This window comes from Artemia franciscana, chromosome 7 (assembly GCF_032884065.1).
Source record: "Artemia franciscana chromosome 7, ASM3288406v1, whole genome shotgun sequence".
Classification (NCBI taxonomy): domain Eukaryota; kingdom Metazoa; phylum Arthropoda; class Branchiopoda; order Anostraca; family Artemiidae; genus Artemia; species Artemia franciscana.
In genome coordinates, this window is record NC_088869.1 from 19,408,201 (window position 1) to 19,429,633 (window position 21,433).

Sequence of the window (21,433 nt, forward strand, 5' to 3'; positions counted from 1 at the left end):
AATCCTGCGCAATTTTATTGAATTTTTCTTCCCCCATGACAGATTCCTCCAAGGAAAGATCCTCCAACATAGCCCCCTCCCCTCAACCCCGCCCTCAAACAAAATAAAATTCCCCCCTGAAAATGTCTGTACACTTCCCAATAACCATTACTATATGTAAACACTGGTCAAAGTTTGTAACTTGCAGCCCCTCCCCCAGGGATTTTGGGGGAGTAAGTCATCCCCAAAGACATAGTTATTAAGGTTTTCGACTATGCTGAACAAAATGGCTATCTCAAAATTTTGATCTGTTGACTTTGGGAAAAAATGAGCGTGGGAGGGGGCCTAGATGCCCTCCAATTTTTTTGGTCATTTAAAAATGGCACTAGAAGTTTTCATTTCCGTTATAATGAGCCCTCTTGCAACAGTCTAGGACCACTTGGTCGATACGATGACCCCTGGGGAAAAAAAAAAAAAAAAAAAACAAACACGCACCCGTGATTTGTCTTCTGGCAAAAAATACAAAATTCAACATTTTTGTAGATAGGAACTTGAAACTTCTACAGTAGGGTTCTCTGATACGTTGAATCTGATGGTGTCATTTTCGTTAAGATTCTACGACTTTTAAGGGGTGTTTTCACCTATTTTCTTAAATAATGCAAATTTTCTGAGGCTTTTAACTTCTTATGGGTAAGACTAAACTTGATGAAACTTATATATTTAAAATCAGCATTAAAATGCGATTCTTTTGATGTAGCTATTGATATCCAAATTCAATTGTTTAGAGTTTTGGTTACTATTGAGCCGGGTCGCTCCTTACTACAGTTCGTTACCACGAACTGGTTGATTCCCTATTCTTCTTTTTTATTACAAATAGAAAGATGATTCTGTTGTTGATGATATTTTCCAATTGATTCTACCGCAAAGACCCATGTTCTAAATTTGCCTACCATGCGTGCGTTGGTGTATAAAGAATACTTAAAGTGGGCTGCAATTCCCCTCCTAAAGGACCAACCTTCTCATTTTATATATTTTCCCACTGGGAATGAAATTCAGTAAAGGGCTGAACCAATTTTGGAGGTGTTTAACGCCCTCCTGACTTCCCTAACTTAGTTAAGCCAATGTAAATTAGCCAAAACACTAAAAAGAGTAGAACTAAGCCAAATCTAGACATAAGTGATTAAAGAAGGTAACATATAAAGTGGTTCAGAATACATTCCAGGGGAGGATCCAAGAGTTTATTTTAGGGGCACATTTCTCCCCCGAAGGTCAAAAGTCTTGACTCATTACACGGGTCTAGGGGTGAAATCCATTAAAATAGAGCCCAAGTTGTGTTGTTGCACCTCCCCCAACACAACCTGTCTATTCACCCTGATCAAGGTTGTAAACCGTAGTAAATTTACATTAAGTACAGACGTTAAAGTTGACAACTAAGGTCAATGAAGTAACTAAGGGCATATTAAATTTATAAGGGTATAAAATTTATGAGTTTCAATTGTATCCCTCTCTTTTTCACTGATAATATTCTCAATATGTTTCAATATAATGATGAAATCTATGATGATAATGATGAATACTTACTTTACTAAAGATGGCGGTAAATCTTATCTAGTAAAAGTTACTACAAAAATAAATTCATGGCTAGTTTTCTGTCGTTCCGACTCTTACAGAACAACCATTGGAGTGAAAAAGTTAGTGTTTGGCAACCTATTGAAAAACCAGGAATGCACCCACAATCACAATCATATTTTTTTATGGCACTTGGTATTTACCAAGTGACATATAGCGATCGCAATTTCTGTCCGTCTGTCTGTCGGTCCCAGTTTTGCTAGTTCGTTTACTTCCAGATAAGCTAGGACAATGAAAGCTGGCAGGAATATCAGGGACCAGACCAGATTAAATTAGAAAGAGTCGCTTCCCCGATTTGACCATCTGGGGGTGATTGGCAGGACGGTTGATTCGGAAAAATTAGAAAAAATAGTTTGTTTTTAACTTACCAAAGGGTTATCGAATCTGAATTAAATTTGATACTTAGAGGGACCTCGTGTCTCAGAGCTCAAATTTTAAATACCGAACGGAAACGGTGACATTGGGGGAGTCGGGAGGGGAAAACCGGAAAACTTGGAAAATGCTTAGAGTGGAGAGATCGAGATGAAAATTGGTGGGACAAACTTTACAATGCCGAACAAGAAGAGACTACAGGAACACTCTATTTGCAATTTTATCTTCGTAATACTTACCAATAAACAAAGAACAGCGAAATCGATAGCTTTAGTACCGGGTCTAATTTTAGGTTCTGACCTCGTCAAAAGTGCCATATGAGCTCTTGGCTCCTGTTTTTTATTGCATTTGTTCGAAGGAGCAAACTAAATATGGAAAGAGCAACCACCACCTGCTTCGTTGTAGCATATACCCCTGCTGGTATTTCAATAAAATTCGACATATTCCTTTTGTTTGCCCTTTCAGTATTCGCCATACCGTTTGAACAGTGCTTTTCACCTTCGCCAAAAAAATTTGCATATGGATAATCATTTTGCTAAATTCAGAAATAATTGTCGAATAAAGGAGAACGACACAGTTTTCCTTTTTATGTTTGCACCAATTCGACTGTTTCGGACGAAGCTTAACACCTACTCATACCTCATTTTTCCGAATTACCCCCTCCCCCCAACTCCACCAAAGAGAACAGATCCGGTCCGGTAATGTTAGTCACGTATCTTAGACAGGTTTTTACTCTTCCCATCCAGTTTCTTCCTGATCTTTCCGCTTTAAGTATTTTCTAAGAATTCCGGTCCACACCCCCCCTCCCGATTACGGTGGATCTGGTTGAGATTTAAAATAAGAAATCTGAGTCACGAGGTCCTTCTAAATATGAAGTTTCATGAAGATCCGATCACCCCTTCGTAAGTTAAAAATACGTCATTTTTTTAATTTTTCGAAATTAACCCCCCCCCCCCTTCCTATAGAACGGATCCATTCCGATTATGTCAATCATGTATCTAAGACTTCTATTTATTTTTCCCACCAAGTTTAATCCCGATCCCTCCAGTCTAAGCGTTTTCGACGATTTTAGGTTCTCCCCCCAAACTCCCTCCAATGTCATCAGATCTTGTCGGGATTTACAACAAGAGCTTCGAGACACAATATCCTTCTAACAGTCAAATTTTATTGAGATCCGATCACCCGTTCGTAAGTTAAAAATACCTCATTTTTTCTAATTTTTCAGAATTAACCCCTCCCCCCCCCCTCCAACTACCCCTAAGAGAGCGGATCTGTTCCGGTTATGTCAATCATGTATCTAGGGCTTGCGCTTATTTTTTCCACCAATATCATCCAAGTTTCATCCCGATCCCTCCACTCTAAGTGTTTTCCAAGATTTTAGGTTTCCTCCTCCCAACTCCCCCCAATGTCGCCATATCCAGTCAGGATTTTAAAAAAAAGCTCTGAGACACAATATTCTTCCAAACATCAAATTTCATTAAGACCTGATCAACCGTTCGTAAGTTAAAAATACTTCATTTTTTCTATTTTTTCCGAATTAACCGGCCCCCCACTCCCCCCCAGATTGTCAAATCAGGAAAACGACTATTTCTATTTTAATCTGGTCCAGTCCCTGATAAGCCTGCCAAATTTCATCGTCCTACCTTACCTGGAAGTGCATAAAGTAGCAAAACCGGGACCGACAGAATTTGTAATTACTATATGTCACTTGGTTAATACCAAGTGCCATAAAAAGGGGTAGATATATAATTAGAGTTTGGAAGGGGCGCCAACGAAAATTAGCTCTCTCGTTGTTATGTTTAGTGCTTCGCTCGTGTAGTTATAATGACGGTTAACCTTTTGGGTGAGGCATTTATCCTTGAAACCCCTGGATATGCCCTTGTATAGGAGCATAAGAAACCAATAGTAGAGAGGACTTTGCCTTTAATAAAAGTCTAATAGAATCGGAAACTACTAGTGCGACCTAATGTGGTGGGACACTCTGACCTAAACTTGATCAATAAAGCCTGATCCAAATAACTCAAATACACTTTTGTGTAATTGGAAAATACTGAACCTCCTATAATTCCAGTTACTTTGAAGCTTCAAGTGAGGGGGGGGGGTGATTCTAAAACCATTTTGCGAATCTATCCCCAGAAAATAGGCACGAAACGTGGGATACGGATAAGAGAAAAAATTGATTCTTTAGGATTGAAAACAATTAGTGCCACTGACTCCGGTGTCTCAATCTAAATTAATGTTGATCAACAAACTTTATCCAGTCAGATTCTCTGATCTCTGAGGTTTAAATAATTTTTTGCCAGAAGAAGGTTACGGCAGCTTGTTAATTTTTTTCTCCCAGGGGGACTTTGTCGACCTAGTGGTCCTAGAATATCGAGAGAGGGATAATTCCAACGAAAATCGAAAGTTCTAGTGTCTTTTTTAAGTGACATCCTATTTTGTGATGTTGTATTTTGAGATATCCTTTTTGTTCAGCATAGCTGAAAGGCCGAAACTCTTTTTTTGTCTTGTTTTATTTTTGCCAACTCAATTTTAAGCAAGAAGATGTAAAAGGCAATATTTTTTGTGGTAAATTATCACAGGATTGAATTGTATAGAGAATATACCCATGGTTAGGTGGGTTGTTTCCATAGAAGTGGAGATCGATTTCCCGGCATTATTTATAAAACGATCAGAAATTAAATGAAAAATACATTTTTTTTTGTATTGAAAAGAAGGAGCAAGATTAAAACTTAAAATGAGCAGAAATTATTACTTATATAAGGGGGGTTGCTCCTCTTTAACAACTCGCTCTATAGGCTAAAATCAGAATTGTGTCCCAATTCGTTAAGAACGACTCCTGAAATAAAAGGTTTTTTAAATTAGAAGAATAAGATTTTTTTTAAATACTAAAGAACTTTAGCGTAAAGAGCGTGGTGTTGAGGAGGGGGCAGTTGTAGCTTCGGTCACAATCAGTTCCATGCTCAGTCATTTGTAGTTGCTGTCTCAATCAAATTAGTAACTGTTGCAACTTCAGGTAATGGCAACCACGATGAAAATCAGCCAAGTCGTACATAGTGGCAAAGACATAAATAGTGGAAGTCATAAGTCATTGCAATTACAAGTAGTACAAGAGGCCCTTCCAAAGTTTCTACAACTATTTCCAAATGAAATAGACTGGAAAAAAACTATGCCAATTCCACTTTTCCCTTTACTAATGTTCTGCTGCAATACCTTTGACAAGGATTTACATCTTAATTCAATCCCATTCATGATTCTAATACACATGTTCAAGCATAAAAATTAAACTTTTTTCAGGCAAGGCGATAATACTTGGCATTGCTTATGCGGAAGAAAAGCGATGAAAACCTCCTTAAGAGGTAATTATTTCAATCCAACTCCGTTTTCAGATTGATCTGAAAACTTCATATAATTTACACAATAATTTGTTTCTGTTTCCTTACATATTTATCATTATTTTTAATTCTTTTTTACTGTTTTTGAAATTCGTTTTTATTGGTTATTCTGAAATGTCCAAATATAAACAGAAACGTCCGCATATCTTCGTACCTCAACACGCGCAAAATATTTTGACTGTGGCACCGAAAATTGCTGATTAGCACGCAAAATTGGCAAATTTTATTACTTTAATAACAGCCGTTATGGCAACCCTGTACACACTACTACCTCTTGTTATATGAAATCAATTTGATGAAAAGCTTCACCCTTAGTGTTTAATAAGTTTGACAGTGTTTTCTAAACAATGGATATCCGATTTGTTTTTCAGAGTGGTGAGTACAGTTGTCCCCCCCCGAAAAGAAGCTACGCCTCATGAGACTATTTTTAAAACATGGACCTCAAAATAAACGTTGTGAGGCGTTAAGACCTTTTCTCTCTTAAAAAAAAAAGGTTATTGACTTCAACCCAGATAGATAATATGCAATTTTACAGAAGCAGCAGAGGACCAACAAGGAAACAAAGAACCGGCTAATAACTAAAACACATTTGTAGAACTATGAAATACTTAATTTAAAATTACCAAATAATTATTGCTCTCTTCCTCATAGAATTCCTTACTAGTCCGAGATATCAAATTCGTCAATAAACTTCGAATGCGTTTCATTGCTGGCTTACAATAAAGTTACCAATTTCCTCCATATTCCCATTTATGATGTTTTCATTATTTTATACTATTTGGTAAAGTTCATTATTGATATCACAATTTATTGCTTTTATTACGCTTATTCTTAGTCCTTAAATGGCCTTACTTCTTCGACGACAAAAAATAAACTTTTAAGAACACACAATGGTCTCTCTTTGCAACGTTTAAGAGGAAGGGGCAGTACACTCCTAGTTTTCCACAAAGATTTACTGTTGGGCGATATTTAATATTGATATATCGGCATGTCGGGGGAAATTTCAAAATCAAAACGCGGATATCGACAACGAAAACGATATTTGAAAATGTTTGACTATTTTAGTTTCTTCTTTTATATACCGGTGAACGTCCTGCGAAAAAGATCCAACGTAGAAAAATATTCCAGAAATGGCCAAGAAGAAGAATAATTTAGTTCATTGACTCATACATGTTGATAAACAGCATATATACCTGTATCTATAAGTTTGAGAAGCTCGTTCTCAAGTTCAAAGTAGGTTTGAAGAGGGTGGACTTTCAAATGTTGCTAAGGACCTCAAGAGGACTAGGCTGTGTAAAATGCCTTTGAGGCTTATAGACCACGCTCAGCTCACAACCATTATGATTGCCACATATTTCTGATGTCAATTTTCATATTCCACATCTTGATCTGCGTTTCATGGAAATGTATATTTCCCCTGAAGATCTTCTCCGAGCTATAGAGAGAGATATTGATTCAGGCTTTCTGGCTACTAAATCCGTATCAATAGATGCAAGTGCCGTTACGGTCCCTACGATTCAGCCACGACAGAACCAAGCTAGTTTGTGGGGAGTACATTGAAAAGTTCCTGTAGTCAATGCAATGCATGCTTCTCCAGCAGCCGAATCTATAAATGTTCTACAAATTTTCAATAGGGAGTCTTAAGTTCCAAGAATAACTGATCCATTCAAGTCGTTACGTCTCATAATATTTTTACGAGGTGATCAGTTCCAAGGCTGGTGAGCTAATCAAACAGTTGGGGTTATATACCCTTACGAAAGGAGTGACTCGGTCCAATAGTAACCGAAACTAAAAAAATTGAATTGTGATTGCAATAAATACATCAAAAGGCTTGACTTTCTGTTGATTCTGTAAAGTTCTTTAGAAGGGTCAAGCAATTGGGGAATTGTAATCGTCCCCGCTCTTTACACTGAAGTTCTTTTTTTTTTTTTAGCAGAGTTGTGAGATAGAGTCGAACTTTAGCGTATAGAGCGAGGCGTTAAAGAGGGAGCAGCCCCTTTCATATACGAAGCAATTTCTGTTCGTTTTAAGTTTTAATGTCGCTCCTTACTTTCAGTTAAAAACTTTATTGCTATTTTTATTTAATTTCTGAACGTTTTTCAGTTAATCCATGTTTTGATTTCGGCTCTCCGCAGATGAATAATTAAAACGGAATTTGCATGTTTATTTATTTGGCTAAATAGCTTTCCCATAGTTTTGATCGAACGATTTTGAGAAGAAAGGATGGACGAGGAGGCTCAGTTGCCCTCCAAGTTTTGGGTACTTAAAAAGGCAACTAGAACTTTTAGATTTTTACGAACGTTTTCAAACAGTTCGTGGTAACGAACTGTAGTAAGGAGCGACCCGGCTCAATAGTAACCAAAACTCTAAAAAATAGAATTTTGATACCAATACCTACATCAAAAGAATCGCATTTTAATGCTGATTTTAAATATATAAGTTTCGTCAAGTTTAGTCTTACCCATCAAAAGTTACGAGCCTGAGAAAATTTGCATTATTTTAGAAAATAGGGGGAAACGCCCCCTAGAAGTCATAGAATCTTGACGAAAATCACACCATCAGATTCAGCGTATCAGAGAACCCTACTGTAGAATTTTCAAGCTCCTATCTACAAAAATGTGGAATTTTGTATTTTTTGCCAGAAGGCAGATCACGGATGCGTGTTTATTTGTTTTTTTTTTTTTTTTTTTTTTTCCCAGGGGTGATCGTATCGACCCAGTTGTCCTAGAATGTTGCAAGAGGGCTCATTCTAACGGAAATGAAAAGTTATAGTGCCCTTTTTAAGTGACCAAAAAAATTGGAGGGCACCTAGGCCCCCTCCCACGCTAATTATTTTACCAAAGTCAACGGATCAAAATTCTGAGATAGCCATTTTATTCAGCGTAGTCGAAAAACCTAATAACTATGTCTTTGGGGACGACTTACTCCCCCACAGTCCCCGTGGGAGGGGCAACAAGTTACAAACTTTGACCAGTGCTTACATATAGTAATGGTTATTGGGTGTACAGGCGTTTTCCGGAGGATTTTTTTGGTTGGGGGAGGGGTTGAGAAGAGGGTGATATTCTGGGGGAACTTTCCATCGATAGTTTGTCATGGGGGAAGAAAATCTCCATGAAGGGAGCGCAGGATTTACTAGCATTATTTAAAAAAAAAACTAATAAAAATATTCGTAAAAAATTAAAAATTCTAGTTGCCTTTTTAATTAACCAAAAAATTGGAGGGCAACTAGACTTCCTCCCCCGCTCTTTTTTTCTCAAAATCATTCGATCAAAATTATGAGAAAGCCATTTAGCCAAAAAGAAATGCAAATTTTGTTTTAATTATTCCTCTGCGGAGACCCAAAATCAAAACATGCATTGATTCAAAAACGTCCAGAAATTAAATAAAAAAAACAAGTTTTTTTAACTAAAAGTAAGGAGCGACATTGAAACTTAAAACGACCAGAAATTACTTCGTATATGAAAGAGGCTGCTTCCTCATCAACGCCCCGCTCTTTACGCTAAAGTTTTTTACTGTTTTAAAAAGAAGAATTGAGAGAAAGAGTCAAACTTTAGCGTAAAGAGCGTGGCATTGATGAGGAAGCAGCCTCTTTCATATACGAAGTAATTTCTGGTCGTTTTAAGTTTTAATGTCGCTCCTTACTTTTACTTAAAAAACTTGTTTTTTTTATTTAATCATTAGTAAAAGATACAGGTAACTTACGAATTAGCTTGCGTTACAAATTTCTATATTCGTAAAAAGGGCATTAGAACTTTTAATTTCCGTTAGAATGAGCCCTTTCGCGACATTCTAGGACCACTCAGTCGATACGATCACCCCTGGGGAAAAAACAACAACAAAACAAATAAACACGCATCTGTGATGTGTCTTCTGGCAAAAAAAAAATGCGAAATTCCACATTTTAGTAGATAGGAGCTTGAAACTTCTACAGTAAAGTTCTCTGATACGCTGAATCTGATGGTGTGATTTTCGTTAAGATTGTATGACTTTTAGGGGGTGTTTGCCCCTATTTTCTAAAATCAGGCAAATTTTCTCAGGTTCGTAACTTTTGATACATATAACTGATCTTGATGAAATTTATATCAAAATCCCCTTTTTTAGAGTTTCGGTTACTATTGAGCCGGGTCGCTCCTTACTGCAGTTCGTTACCACAAACTGTTTGATTGGCTCTGGCCTTCTAAAAAGAGCCTAGAGATACCCATCAAAACACAGCAAGTATTCCAGCTTTGAACACTTCTCCGTATACCCAATTCTATCGCCAACATAAAAGCACTGTATAGGAGAGCAAAAAAGATAATTTATTGAAAATGTTTAGGGTTCTGTTTCTTTCAAAATGTGAGAAGAGGAGAGAAAGGAGCAAAAAACAAGAACCCTTGATTTTTATTTGAACTTTACAATTACTAGAAGTCTGTTATGTTGCAACGCCTTTTTCTGTGAAAATGAATGCTATCACACAAAAAGACGGCAACAGAAAACAGACTTCCACAGAGTTCGTTACGAATTACTGCTCAGCTCTAAAATTTAACCTAGAAAAGAAAAAGGATGTCAATCGATTGGAGATAAAAGACAAATAAAGTGATAAAAAAGAAAGAAGAACAGCTCTAAAACTTAAAACTGACCCTATATATAGAGGACAAAATTAAAATCTGCGTTCGTTTTAGCCATCCTTCGTTTTTAGTTCTGCTAAGATGTCCTCACTAGAGGATCATAGGTGGATGCTGAACAAGAATGGAGGACAAAAAAAATGGTCAAAATGATCTTATCGTCTTTTGCTAAGCAAGAAAAAATAATTGGGCAGCACGCAGAACTCTACTGAGTTAAGCAACTCGTGTATGAAACCGAGAAGCCCTAGAAAAGCACAGTATAATCTATATTTAAGACAGGAAAAGGCTAAGGAATTCGGGGCAGGGTAAAAAGCTTAGAAAAGATAAAAAATGTCAAAAGGGAGCTAGAGAACAAGGTAATATCTAGAACAACTCATCATATAGGGAACGGAAACCCCATAGTTAAAAAGAGGGTAAGAACTTGGCTACGTCCAGACAAACTGCCAGAAACAAAACTTAAAATATGAGACCATAAATATTAATTAGCACACTTTCAAAATAGAGCAAAAAAGCATCATTAAGTAAAACAAAGATTTATATGCATATTTTGTTTGAATAATAGTCTATCTACAAAAAACCCTCTTTTAATGGTCTATTTTTGGCAACATTTAAGAGTACGTTACACGACACTCCTAGTTTTCCGTTAAGATTCTGTGGATTTTTTTATAGCATGAGTTCAGTTGATCTGCAAAAAAATAAATAAAAATAAAGTCGTTAGTCATTCGCTTGGACGGTGAAAGACTAGAAAAGAATTATAGCAAAGCAGGATCAAAGATTATCTCGATTCCACAGAGTTCGTTACGAATTACTGCTTAGCTCTAAAATTAAACCTAGAAAAGAAGTTTGTTTCGGCCATCCTTCGTTTTTAGCTCTACAAAGATGTCCTTGCTTTTATTCTTATATTGTGTTTTATTTTGTTGCTCTAAAAATGTCGTTTTAACTAAAAAAAAACTCCTTACAAGCCTTAGCCAGATAGAACAGCAACTACAGACACAATTTCAATCAACCACATAGAATTTCAACCACAGCGAAAATGGAAAGGATGGAAAGGAAATGGATAAGGATACCTACTTGGAGGGACACAAAAGAACATTTAACTAGTAACTATGGCAAGGCGTCAAACAATGCGTTACGAGAGTAAATAATAGGATGAAAATAAAATTTATATCTATTATTACCCATCAAAAGTTATGAACCTTAGAAAATTTGCCTGACTTTTAAAAAGACAGGAAACAACCCCAAAGCATCAAATAGTCCTTATAAAAGTCACACCATCAGATCCAGGATATCAGAGAACCCTCTTGTAAAGGTTCCAAACTCCTATATACAAAAATGTGCCTTTTTTTCCAGAAGAAAGATCACAGAAGGATGTTTATTAGTTCATTTTAAGTATGTTTACTACTCATACTACAACTGTTGCTATATAATAAGCAGAGGGCATTAAGCTGAAGCTTTCAAGGAACATTTAGACCAACGTTGAACTAAATTAAAACGAACATCGATCATGAATATTGTCAAAAGGGTGACCAATCAATATCTCAACAAGACCAAGAAAAAAACACATACATAGATACATAAATATACAATTATTGCTCGTATATATATATATATATATATATATATATATATATATATATATATATATATATATATATATATATATATATATATATATATATATATATTTGGGATGTTGATCAACTTGTTTTTCCATTTGGAATTTATGGAGATTTACCTAATTGAAGAAACATATAAAAAAAGAGCTAAGCGCTCGTATGGCACTTATGAAGAGGTCAGGAGAGCCAAGAGCTCATATGGCATGAGTTCTAGCAAAATTCTAACAACCATTAGATTGATTTAAAAGGAAAATCAGAGGCTTAATGCCGGTCGGGATTTAAAATAAGAGCTCTGAGACACGAGATCCTTCTAAATATCAAAATTGATTAAGATCAGATCAACTACTAGTAAGTTAAAAATACCTGATTTTTTCTAATTTCTCCTCTCCCTTCAGCCCCCCTCCAGATGGTCGAGTCAGGGAAAACGGCTTTATCAAGTCAATTTGCGCAGGTCCCTGATACACCTAGTAATTTTCATCATCCTAGCACGTCCCGAAACACCAGATACGCCAAAGCATTGACCCCCCTAACTCCCCCAAAGAGAGTGAATCCAGCCCGGTTATGTCAATCACGTATCTACGACATTTGCTTATTCTACCCACCAAGTTTCATCCCAATCTCCATTCTTAGCGTTTTCCAAGATTTCCGGTTTCTCCCTTCGAATCCCCCCCCCCAATGTCAGCAGATCTGGTCGGGATTTTAAATAAGAGCTCTGAGACACGAGTTCCTTCTAAATATCTAATTTCATTAAGATCCAGTCACCCGTTCTTAAGTTAAAAATACCTCAATTTTCTAATTTTTCCAAATTAACCCCCTCCCTCCCAAACTCCACGAAAGAGAGCGGATCCATTCCAATTATGTCAATCACGTATCTAGAACTTGTATATTTTCTTTCCATCAAGTTATATCCCGATCTCTCAACTCTAAACGTTTTCCAAGATTTATGTTTCCCCCCTCCAGCCCCCTATGTCCCCGGATCTGATTCGAATTAAAAATAGAGCATGTGAGACATAAGATCTCTCTATATAAAGTGCAATTAAGATCCGATCAGTGCTGCAACAAGTACTCCAATTTTTTACTTAAGTATCAAGTATTAAGTACTCATTGTTTTTTTTACTTAAGTATCAAGTAATAAGTACTCTTCCAATTCTTACTTAAGTATCAAGTATCAAGTACATGCCAAAATTTTACTTAAGTAGTACTTAAAAAACACAAATTTAAAAGTAAGGAGTCAATTGAATCAGTTGCAGACTTTTTTAATTAGAGAAATCAAAGCTCAATAAAAAAGAGCAGTGAAAGTTCACACTTTCGGCAACTAGCTGAAGGTCACTGGCTGTCAGCGTGCTGAAAGAAAAGAACAGTACGAAAATGAAGTCTTGATTCATATGACTTCAGCTTTGCTGTACATATCGAAAACGTGATTAAAAGTGCAAATGCTAGTCTAATGACTTTAAACGGTATGCTTAGGTTCAGTGCGAACACAGAGAGTATCAAGTATGCATACATAAAGTACGTCCGCCCCATTCTGGAATATACTTGCCCTGTTTGGGCGCCCTCAGCACTTAGAACAGTGTATCTTTGTCAGGAGCTTAAATTGCTTCAGAAGTGAGTGGTATCGATCATCTTGGGCCGCCGTGACATCCCGTACGAAAAGGTTCTGAAAGTGCTTGGACTGTCGTCACTCCAAAATCGGTATGAAACACTGATAATGAGTTTTGGAAAGTTCTTGTTTTCTAAATCTTAGAACCGTGACATTCTACTTGATCAACCTCTACCATCAAGAACGAGAAAGCAAATAAGTTAGCTCCCGTTAAAGCAAGAACAAACTGATATGATAATTCTTTCGTCCCGGTTTTCGTCGATATGTACAATAAGAGTCAATGTTTATAATTTGATTTATATTTACAAGTGTAGCTTAATTTTGAATATGTTTTAAAGAAACGCAAATCATCGGTAGCTGTCAAGTTTTGCTATTGAACCTGCCTACTACTACTACTATTTCGGTGACATTTATCACCCTCGGCGCCTTTGCGAGGAAACTGCCTCAAGTTTTCAAGTTACATTTCAGACGCGCAATGAAAATGTATGGCATCTACTTCCTACATGTCTGGTTTTCAATCAAGCAAGCCGCATGCTGCGTAGTCAATTCAGATGGTCAGTAAAACTCTCTACAAACGTATATTGGTAAATCACTGGCCTGCAGCAAGCCCGCTGATTCAGACGCATTCCATACGGTTGGTCAAACTGCAGAAGTTGCAACTTATCTATTTCTAGGAGTAGTTTTCACACTACGAAGTGGCAAAAGCCATGAAATTAAATCGAAAATCTCCCGAGAAAAAAAGAATAAAAAAGTAGTCCTTCTCTGGGGATGGAATATTCGGTTGAAGGTTGGCTTCAGTATGGCTCATTTTGGAAAAGGATTATTTCTAGGCTTTGGGCAAGCCATGGGTAGAATTAAAAATCATGAAATTATGAGACCCAGACTAAAAAATCTTACAGCTTTTCAATTCTGAAAAAGGGATATTTTTTGCTTCTGATTTTCCAGATTATGGGTAAACTGTATGTAAGATAATAAGCCTTATTCTAGAAATTGGGAATCTACTGACTGAATCTTTTCTGACTAAGACAGTCTAATTTTATTGACACATCTCAGGTAATCCCCTGTTTTCTAGTAGTGCCAAGTCTTTATTGAAAGCCGGCATGCAGATATTTCTTTAGTACATGTATCTGTTTTTCAGAAACTAAACACAACCCCGTGGTTAATACTTGAGCCGAGCGAATCAGGAGCTCTTATTCAAGTTTAACCCCACCTATTTGTATAAACGAACGTAAGAGGTCAATACCACAATAGCCCCTCTGTCAACTGAGAAATCTTTAACACTGAAAAATTTTAATGCAGAAGGAATGAAAAGTTGGCACATAAAATTCAAATTTTTAGGCTCCTATTAGCTTTGAGAAGAACCAGGCTTTCGAACCTGTGATCTGCCAAGGAGCTACGCCTTGGACAGAGAATCACTCCCCCCTTCGAAAAAAGACGCTCCACTGGCGCTGATGTAGGTGGTATGCAGTTGAACTTCCGAAAAACCAACTCCACCATAGGATAGTGTCTCAAAACTGACACATCTTGTCTAGAGTCACTTAGATAACGCAAGACTTCAACTCTTGTTGTTTTCATTTCATCCGACTGAATGGTGGCTTCCTCTTCGTCAGACATTTCAAAGAAATTCTGTGGAGATCTCAGTAACTCAGATCCAACTATGTCTTTGCTGGTACTCTGTTTACTTCCTAATGCCTTTGCCTCGTTCACAAGCATTCTCACAACAGTCTCCTTGTCTTCATCTCTTACAAATTTATCTTTAAAATAGGGATGAGAACTGGTGGCCAGGTGGTAGTCAGCATAAAGAGATGGAGGTTCACAGAGGAATGGAAACCTTTGCTTAAGTCCTTCTAACAGGGTCCCAACCAGTGCCTTTGTATACTTGACAGATAGCTGGAGCTTTTGCAGCTTTCTTTCCAGTGACCGAACAGTAGGGAAAATTATCCCGAAAAAAGCTTTGTCTTCTACCTGGAGCATGTCAAGGGCTATTGCTATAGGTTCCAGTACAGAGACATATTCGATTAGAAAGTCTATCTCATTTTGCTTAAATCTTGGTTTCTTTAGTACGTCGCAAACTGTGGTCAGTTTTCCAGCTTGTTGGTATTCAAGAATTCTTTTCAGTGCATCATATTCAGAGTTCCATCTTGTAGCATTTGGGCGTATCAACTTTTTCTCAAAAACATCCATGACAAGATCGTTATTCTTTGAGCTGTGGCTTAATGAATTCCACACTGACTGACACTTTGCTCTGACATTTAACAGTGCTCTCCTGAAGTTAAGGTCTTTTTCTAAGGCGTGCTTTGCATCAGTTGTTGCCAACAGGTTCAGCGTGTGGCTGCAACAGCGAAAATGCTGTGGCAAATACATCTCCAGCTCGTACTCAGACCCTTCACCTGGAAACTTATGAACATGGTCACTGTTGTCACTCAAAGTTTCCGTTCCTGGTTTATTGTCAGAAGCTAAAGCGTGATTCACACTGCCACTATCTTCACATACAAGGGCAAAAGTTGTGGTAGCAGATTCACTTATGTTGACTGATGGTGACACTAAACCAACACGTCCATAAGTATCAAAAATTTCGTGCAAATCAGTTGTCTCGATATTATCTGGCTCTCCCTCTTGAAAATCAATGTCTGTATCCGAGTCACCTTCTTCAATCTGTGGCTCAATGGTAAGCTTTGCATTTTGTTTGAATGCTTTTACAAAATTTGATGCATTGTCCGTCACAATAGCTCTCACTTTTTCTAAATTGGTGTCCTAACCGTACTCTCGAAAACTGCTGAAGATCATTTCAGTTATTCTGTCAAACGTATGTGAACCTTTAAATCTTCTAACAGCAAGAATCATTGGCAAAAAATGATTGTTACCATCTAAGACATGAGCAGTAACACCCATGAAACTCCGGTTGCTGCTAGACCAGATATCGCAAGTCATTGTGACGTAATCGGTTTTCTCTAAAATCTCAGTAATTCTTTTCTTTGTATCGAACAGCGATTGGTCGATCTTTTTTGCTAACGTCTCTCTAGACATTATTGGGCCAACATACGGATTGAGGCCTAAAATCATGCTTTTGAAAGCTTCACTATTCACAGTGCTTAATGGTCGCATATCCGTCACAACATAGTCCATGATCAACTGGTTAGCCTGTTCTTTCGTGGATCTTAGCTTCTTTCCAAAGAATTCCCCTTTTACAGTTTCATTTTCAGTTTCATCAGATACATTTTCCCGAATTTCATTTTGTTTTCGCTTCCCTGATTTTCTTGAATTTGTAGCTATAAACTCAGTGTATGCGGTGGGATGACCAGCCTGAAAATAAAAGATTCTATAGAGCAAGAACCACAGGTCTGGTGAATTCTAGTGGGACCCAATGCGGTGGTATTGTGTCAAATTCATTCCTGCAAATTCAGTTATTCAGACGAATCTGATTTCAGATTCGTCACTCCATCCATAAGTTTTAGGCCCTAGTAAATTGAAGGCAAAGTCAACTTTCTTAAAACTTGAGACCGCCGCCCTCGCCCTGTTTGAAATAGGGTTTGTGATATCAGAATTCGGTATAATCCCTAATCTTAGGCATCTTTGGTCTAGCTTTCATTTGGATCCGTTGCTTCATTTGCAAGTTATACTAAATTAAACAAAAACCTCAATTTTTCAGAACTTAAAAACCACTCACCCTTGTTTTATTTGCGCTAGGGTTTTCATCTCAAAACTTGATGCGTCTCATGGTTTTGGGCATCTTTGGTTCAATTTTCATTGATATCCATCATTCCATTCGCAAGTTGCACTGAATTAAATGAAAAACTCAACTTTTTTTTAGCACTTACAGCCCCCTACCCCTCGCCCTAATTAAGCTAGGGTCTTCATCTCCAAGTACCATGTGTCTTATGGTATTTGGCATCTTTGGCTTATCTTTCTTTGAGATCCATTACTTCATTCGCTAGTTAAACTGAGTTAAACGAAAAATAACTTTTTTACCACTTTTTTACCCCCTCCCTCTCCTCCTATTTAAGCTAGGGTCTTCATCTTCAAACTTAATGTGTCTTATGGTCTTGGGCACCTATAGTTCAATTTTAATCCAAATCCAACTGGCGGTTCTCTTGATTTCGCTTTAATCGATTGCCCAGACAGACGGACAGACGGATCCCAAAAACCTATCTTGATGGATTTTTTCCACCATCCAAAAGTTGACAAGATGACAAAAATTAAACACTAATGGACTACAGTATTTAGGCAACATTTAGCACAAAACAAGGGAATTTAGCTCACTGACGACCAGTGAACTGTGAAATAATAAAAAAAAATATTATATAACTTTTAAATAAAATTAAACTGAGTGATAATCATACTATAATTTTTCTGTCATAAACAATTACCTTATTTCACATCCAAAAATAGGACATGGAGCTATATGTGAGTTTACTCTAAATCCTGAGGCAGACTTTGGCAGTTCAGACATAATGAGGATTGATTTTATCCTAAATTTTTGTCCACAAAATCTCTTGTGAGTCGCAGCTTTAGTTGAACACCACCAATTCCCCATTAAGAAGTCATTATCAGATTTTTTTAGAAGAAAGAAGCTGATTCTTAGATATAAATAAAGATTGGATCACTGTATCATGAAGAAGAGTGTGAAAAAAATGTTTTATGACACAAATACCATCTGTCTGAATGCAATATTTTCAGTGTGAATCATCAGGAAATCTGCATAAACTGTAGGTGCAATTTGATAAGTTTTTACTCATAACAAGAGCTAATAGCTCATATGGCACTTGTGACGAGGCGAGAAGAGCTAAGAGCCAAGAGCTCATATGGTATGAGCTCCAGCAAAATACTAAGAATCAATAGATTGATTTAAAAGGAAAATCAGAGGCTTAATGCCGGTCAGGATTTAAAATAAGAGCTCTGAGTCACGATATACTTCTAAATATCAAATTCATTAAGATCCGATCACCCACTCATAAGTTATAAATACCTAATGTTTTCTAATTTTTCCTCTACCTTTAGCCCCCCAGATAGTCGAATCTGGCAAAACGACTTTATCAAGTCAATTTGTGCAGCTCCCTGACACGCCTATCAATTTTCATTGTCCTAGCACATCCAGAAGCACCAAACTCGCCAAATCACTGAGCCCCTCCCCCCAACTCCCCCAAAGAGAGCAAATCTGGTATGGTTACGTCAATCACATATCAAGGACATTTGCTTATTCTAACCACCAAGCTTCATCCTGATTCCTCCACTCCAAGTGTTTTCCAAGATTTCCCCCTCGAACTCCCCGCAATGTAAAAAGATCTGTTCGGGATTTAAAATAAGAGCTCTGAGACATGAATTCCTTCGAAATCACCTATTCGATCACCTATTTGTAAGATAAAAATACCCCAATTTTCATGTTTCCAAGAATTCCGGTTTCCCCCTCCAACTCCCCCCAATGTCACAGAATCTGGTCGGAATTTGAAATTTGAGCTTTAAAGCTTATTATCCTTCTAAATATCAAATTTCATTAAGATCTGGTCACCCTTTCGTAAGTTATAAATACCTAAATTTTCAAAATTACCCCCCCCCCCAAAAAAAAAAAATTCCACCAAAGAGAGCAGATCCGGTCCAGTTATGTCAGTCATGTATCTTAGACAGGATTTTTTTCTTCCCATCCAGTTTCATCCTGATCTCTCGGCTTTAAGTATTTTCTAAGATTTCTGGTCCCCCCCCCCAACTGCATCACCCCTATGACGCTGGATCAGGTTGAGATTTAAGGTAAGACATCTGAGTTACGAGGTTCTTCTAAATATGAAGTTTCATGAAGATCTGATCACTCCTTCGTATGCTAAAAATATATCATTTTTTAATTTTTCAGAATTAACCCCCCCCCCCCAATAGAGCGGATCCGTTCCAATTATGTAAATCACGTATCTAAAACTTCTGCTTATTTTTCTTGCCAAGTTTCATCCCGATCCCTCCAATCTAAGCGTTTTCCATGATTTTAGGTTCCCCCACCCCAAACTCCCCCCAATGTCACCAAATCCGGTCAGGATTTAAAATGAGAGCTCTGAGACACAACATCATTCTAAATATCAAATTTCATTGATATCCGATCACCCGTTTGTAAGTTAAAAATACCTCATTTTTTCTAATTTTTCAGAATTAACCCCCCCCCCCAACTACCCCAAAAAGAGCGGATCCATTCTGGTTATGTCAATCATGTATCTAGGACTTGTGCTTATTTTTCCCACCAATTTTCATCCCAATCCCTCCACTCTAAGTGTTTTCCTAGATTTTAGATTCCCCCTCCCAACTCCCCCCCCCCCAATGTCACCAGATCCGGTCGGGATTTAAAATAACAGCTTCGAGACACGATATCCTTCCAAACATCAACTTTCATTAAGATTTGATCAACCGTTCGTAAGTTAAAAATACTCCCATTTTTCTATTTTTTCTGAATTAACAGGCCCCCTACTCCCCCCCAGATGGTCAATACTGGAAAAAGACTATTTCTAATTTAATTTGGTCTGGTCCCTGAAACGCCTGCCAGATTTCATTGTCCTAGCTTACCTGGAAGTGCCTAAAGTAGCAAAACTAGGACCGACAGACAGACAGACTGACCAACTTTGCAATTGCTATATGTCACTTGGTTAACAAGTGCCATAAAAAAGGCATCGAGTGGTATGTTCATTTTATTGGTAAGTCATTTACATGAACTGTCATATTTTTTTTTGAAAATTTGTCATTTTTAAGAGCTCAAAAAGTTCTTCAGTTTGAATTTATGGTAGAAGCAATTATTATATTCGTAAAGAGCATAAAAAAGGCATAGAGTGGTATGTTCACTTTATTGGTAAGTCAGTTAGGGTCAGACAACTGGTACTGGGACACTTTGATCACTCTGCCTATTCTGGGACAGAAGCTTTGATTGGATTACAACATGTCTAATACTGGGACAAAAGAATTAATCTTGGACACCCAATGTATACATTTTTCTGGGTTGCTTCCAAAAAACCTGTTGTCTTTTGTCCCAGTATTGGACATGTTGCAATCCAACCAGAGATTCTGTCCCAGAATAGGCAGAGTGATTTAAGTGTCCCAGCACTGGTCATCTTACCCTATATGAACTGCCATAAATTCACCACAAGCCTACTTTAGGTATTTCTAGTTTTGTTGGAGGGGGATTTTAGAAAGCAAAAAAATGGATGCGCTTCTGTAATAATGACAAAGAAACAAAATGAGAATATTGCTATATGCAGTAATACACACTTTAGAGCACTTGGAACGAAAGTTGACATTTACCAATGGGCCATCAGTCCCTGGAGTGATGGAGTGGCCCATTAATTGATGGAATAAGGCTAAGTATGACACTAAAGAAAAAAGACACATGACATAAATACAAATAGGCAGCAAATAGGAGTTATTTACCTTCAAATGCTTGTGGAAGTTGGTCGTTGCATGTACGTGTCCCTTTACAGTTTTGTTGGGGCAAAACTTGCAGGATGCATTCACAGACCCGTCTTGGTCAATTTCCCCCTTCACAGTAAAGTACCTCCCTTGGAGTATAAATGGAAGCTGTTTGGCCATGCTGACTTTTCAGTTAGTTTGAGATTAAAGACGCTTATGACATAAAGGTCCTGCTTCTTCTTTAAACATACTGTCGGGAATTCGGTTTATTCACCACCATCTGTTCTCAGCAACTTGTTACGGTTTTAATAATAAATGTCTCTATTACGCAATGTTTTTTTGTACATTGCCAAAGCACACACATACAAAAGTATTTGAAAAGTATTTGAAAAACAAGTACATTAAAAGTATCTTAAGTAATAAGTATTTCGTAATCTTACTTAAATATCAAGTAATAAGTACACCCTAGAGTTTTTACTTAAGTACAAGTATAAGTATTGGAAAATTTTACTTAAGTAGTACTTCAAGTAAAAGTACTTCAAGTAAGTGACAGCACTGGATCCGATCACCCAATTTTTTTACTCCTAAAAACACAAGGGCTTTAAAATTAGAATAGAAAGTTGTTTTTTCAAAAAGAAAGCTGAAAATTTATCATGAAGAGTAAAGCATTGAGGAGGTGGGTGACCCCTTTTTATACGGAATAATTTAAGTTAGTTCTGAGTTCCAGCAGCACTTGGAGCCAGCAGCAGTTTGGACATACAAATATATATTTGTATTTGGATATAGCAGTTTGGATATATATATATATATATATATATATATATATATATATATATATATATATGTCTGTCCGTCTGTCCGCATATG

The 21,433-nt window shown here is 37.2% G+C and overlaps 2 protein-coding genes across 2 annotated transcripts; both read right to left on the reverse strand.

The window, feature by feature from the left end:
* Positions 1-14,521: 14,521 nt before the first annotated feature.
* On the reverse strand, positions 14,522-15,559 carry LOC136029617 (zinc finger BED domain-containing protein 4-like). Its single transcript, XM_065708121.1, has one exon. The coding sequence runs from the start codon at positions 15,557-15,559 to the stop codon at positions 14,522-14,524; it is 1,038 nt and encodes a 345-aa protein (XP_065564193.1).
* On the reverse strand, positions 15,436-20,787 carry LOC136028951 (uncharacterized). The gene is made up of 2 exons (XM_065706950.1): positions 20,588-20,787; positions 15,436-16,498 (listed from the first exon to the last, which is right to left on the reverse strand). The coding sequence occupies exons 1-2, from the start codon at positions 20,744-20,746 to the stop codon at positions 15,950-15,952; spliced, it is 708 nt and encodes a 235-aa protein (XP_065563022.1). The 5' UTR covers positions 20,747-20,787; the 3' UTR covers positions 15,436-15,949.
* Between the last annotated feature and the right edge of the window lie 646 nt (positions 20,788-21,433).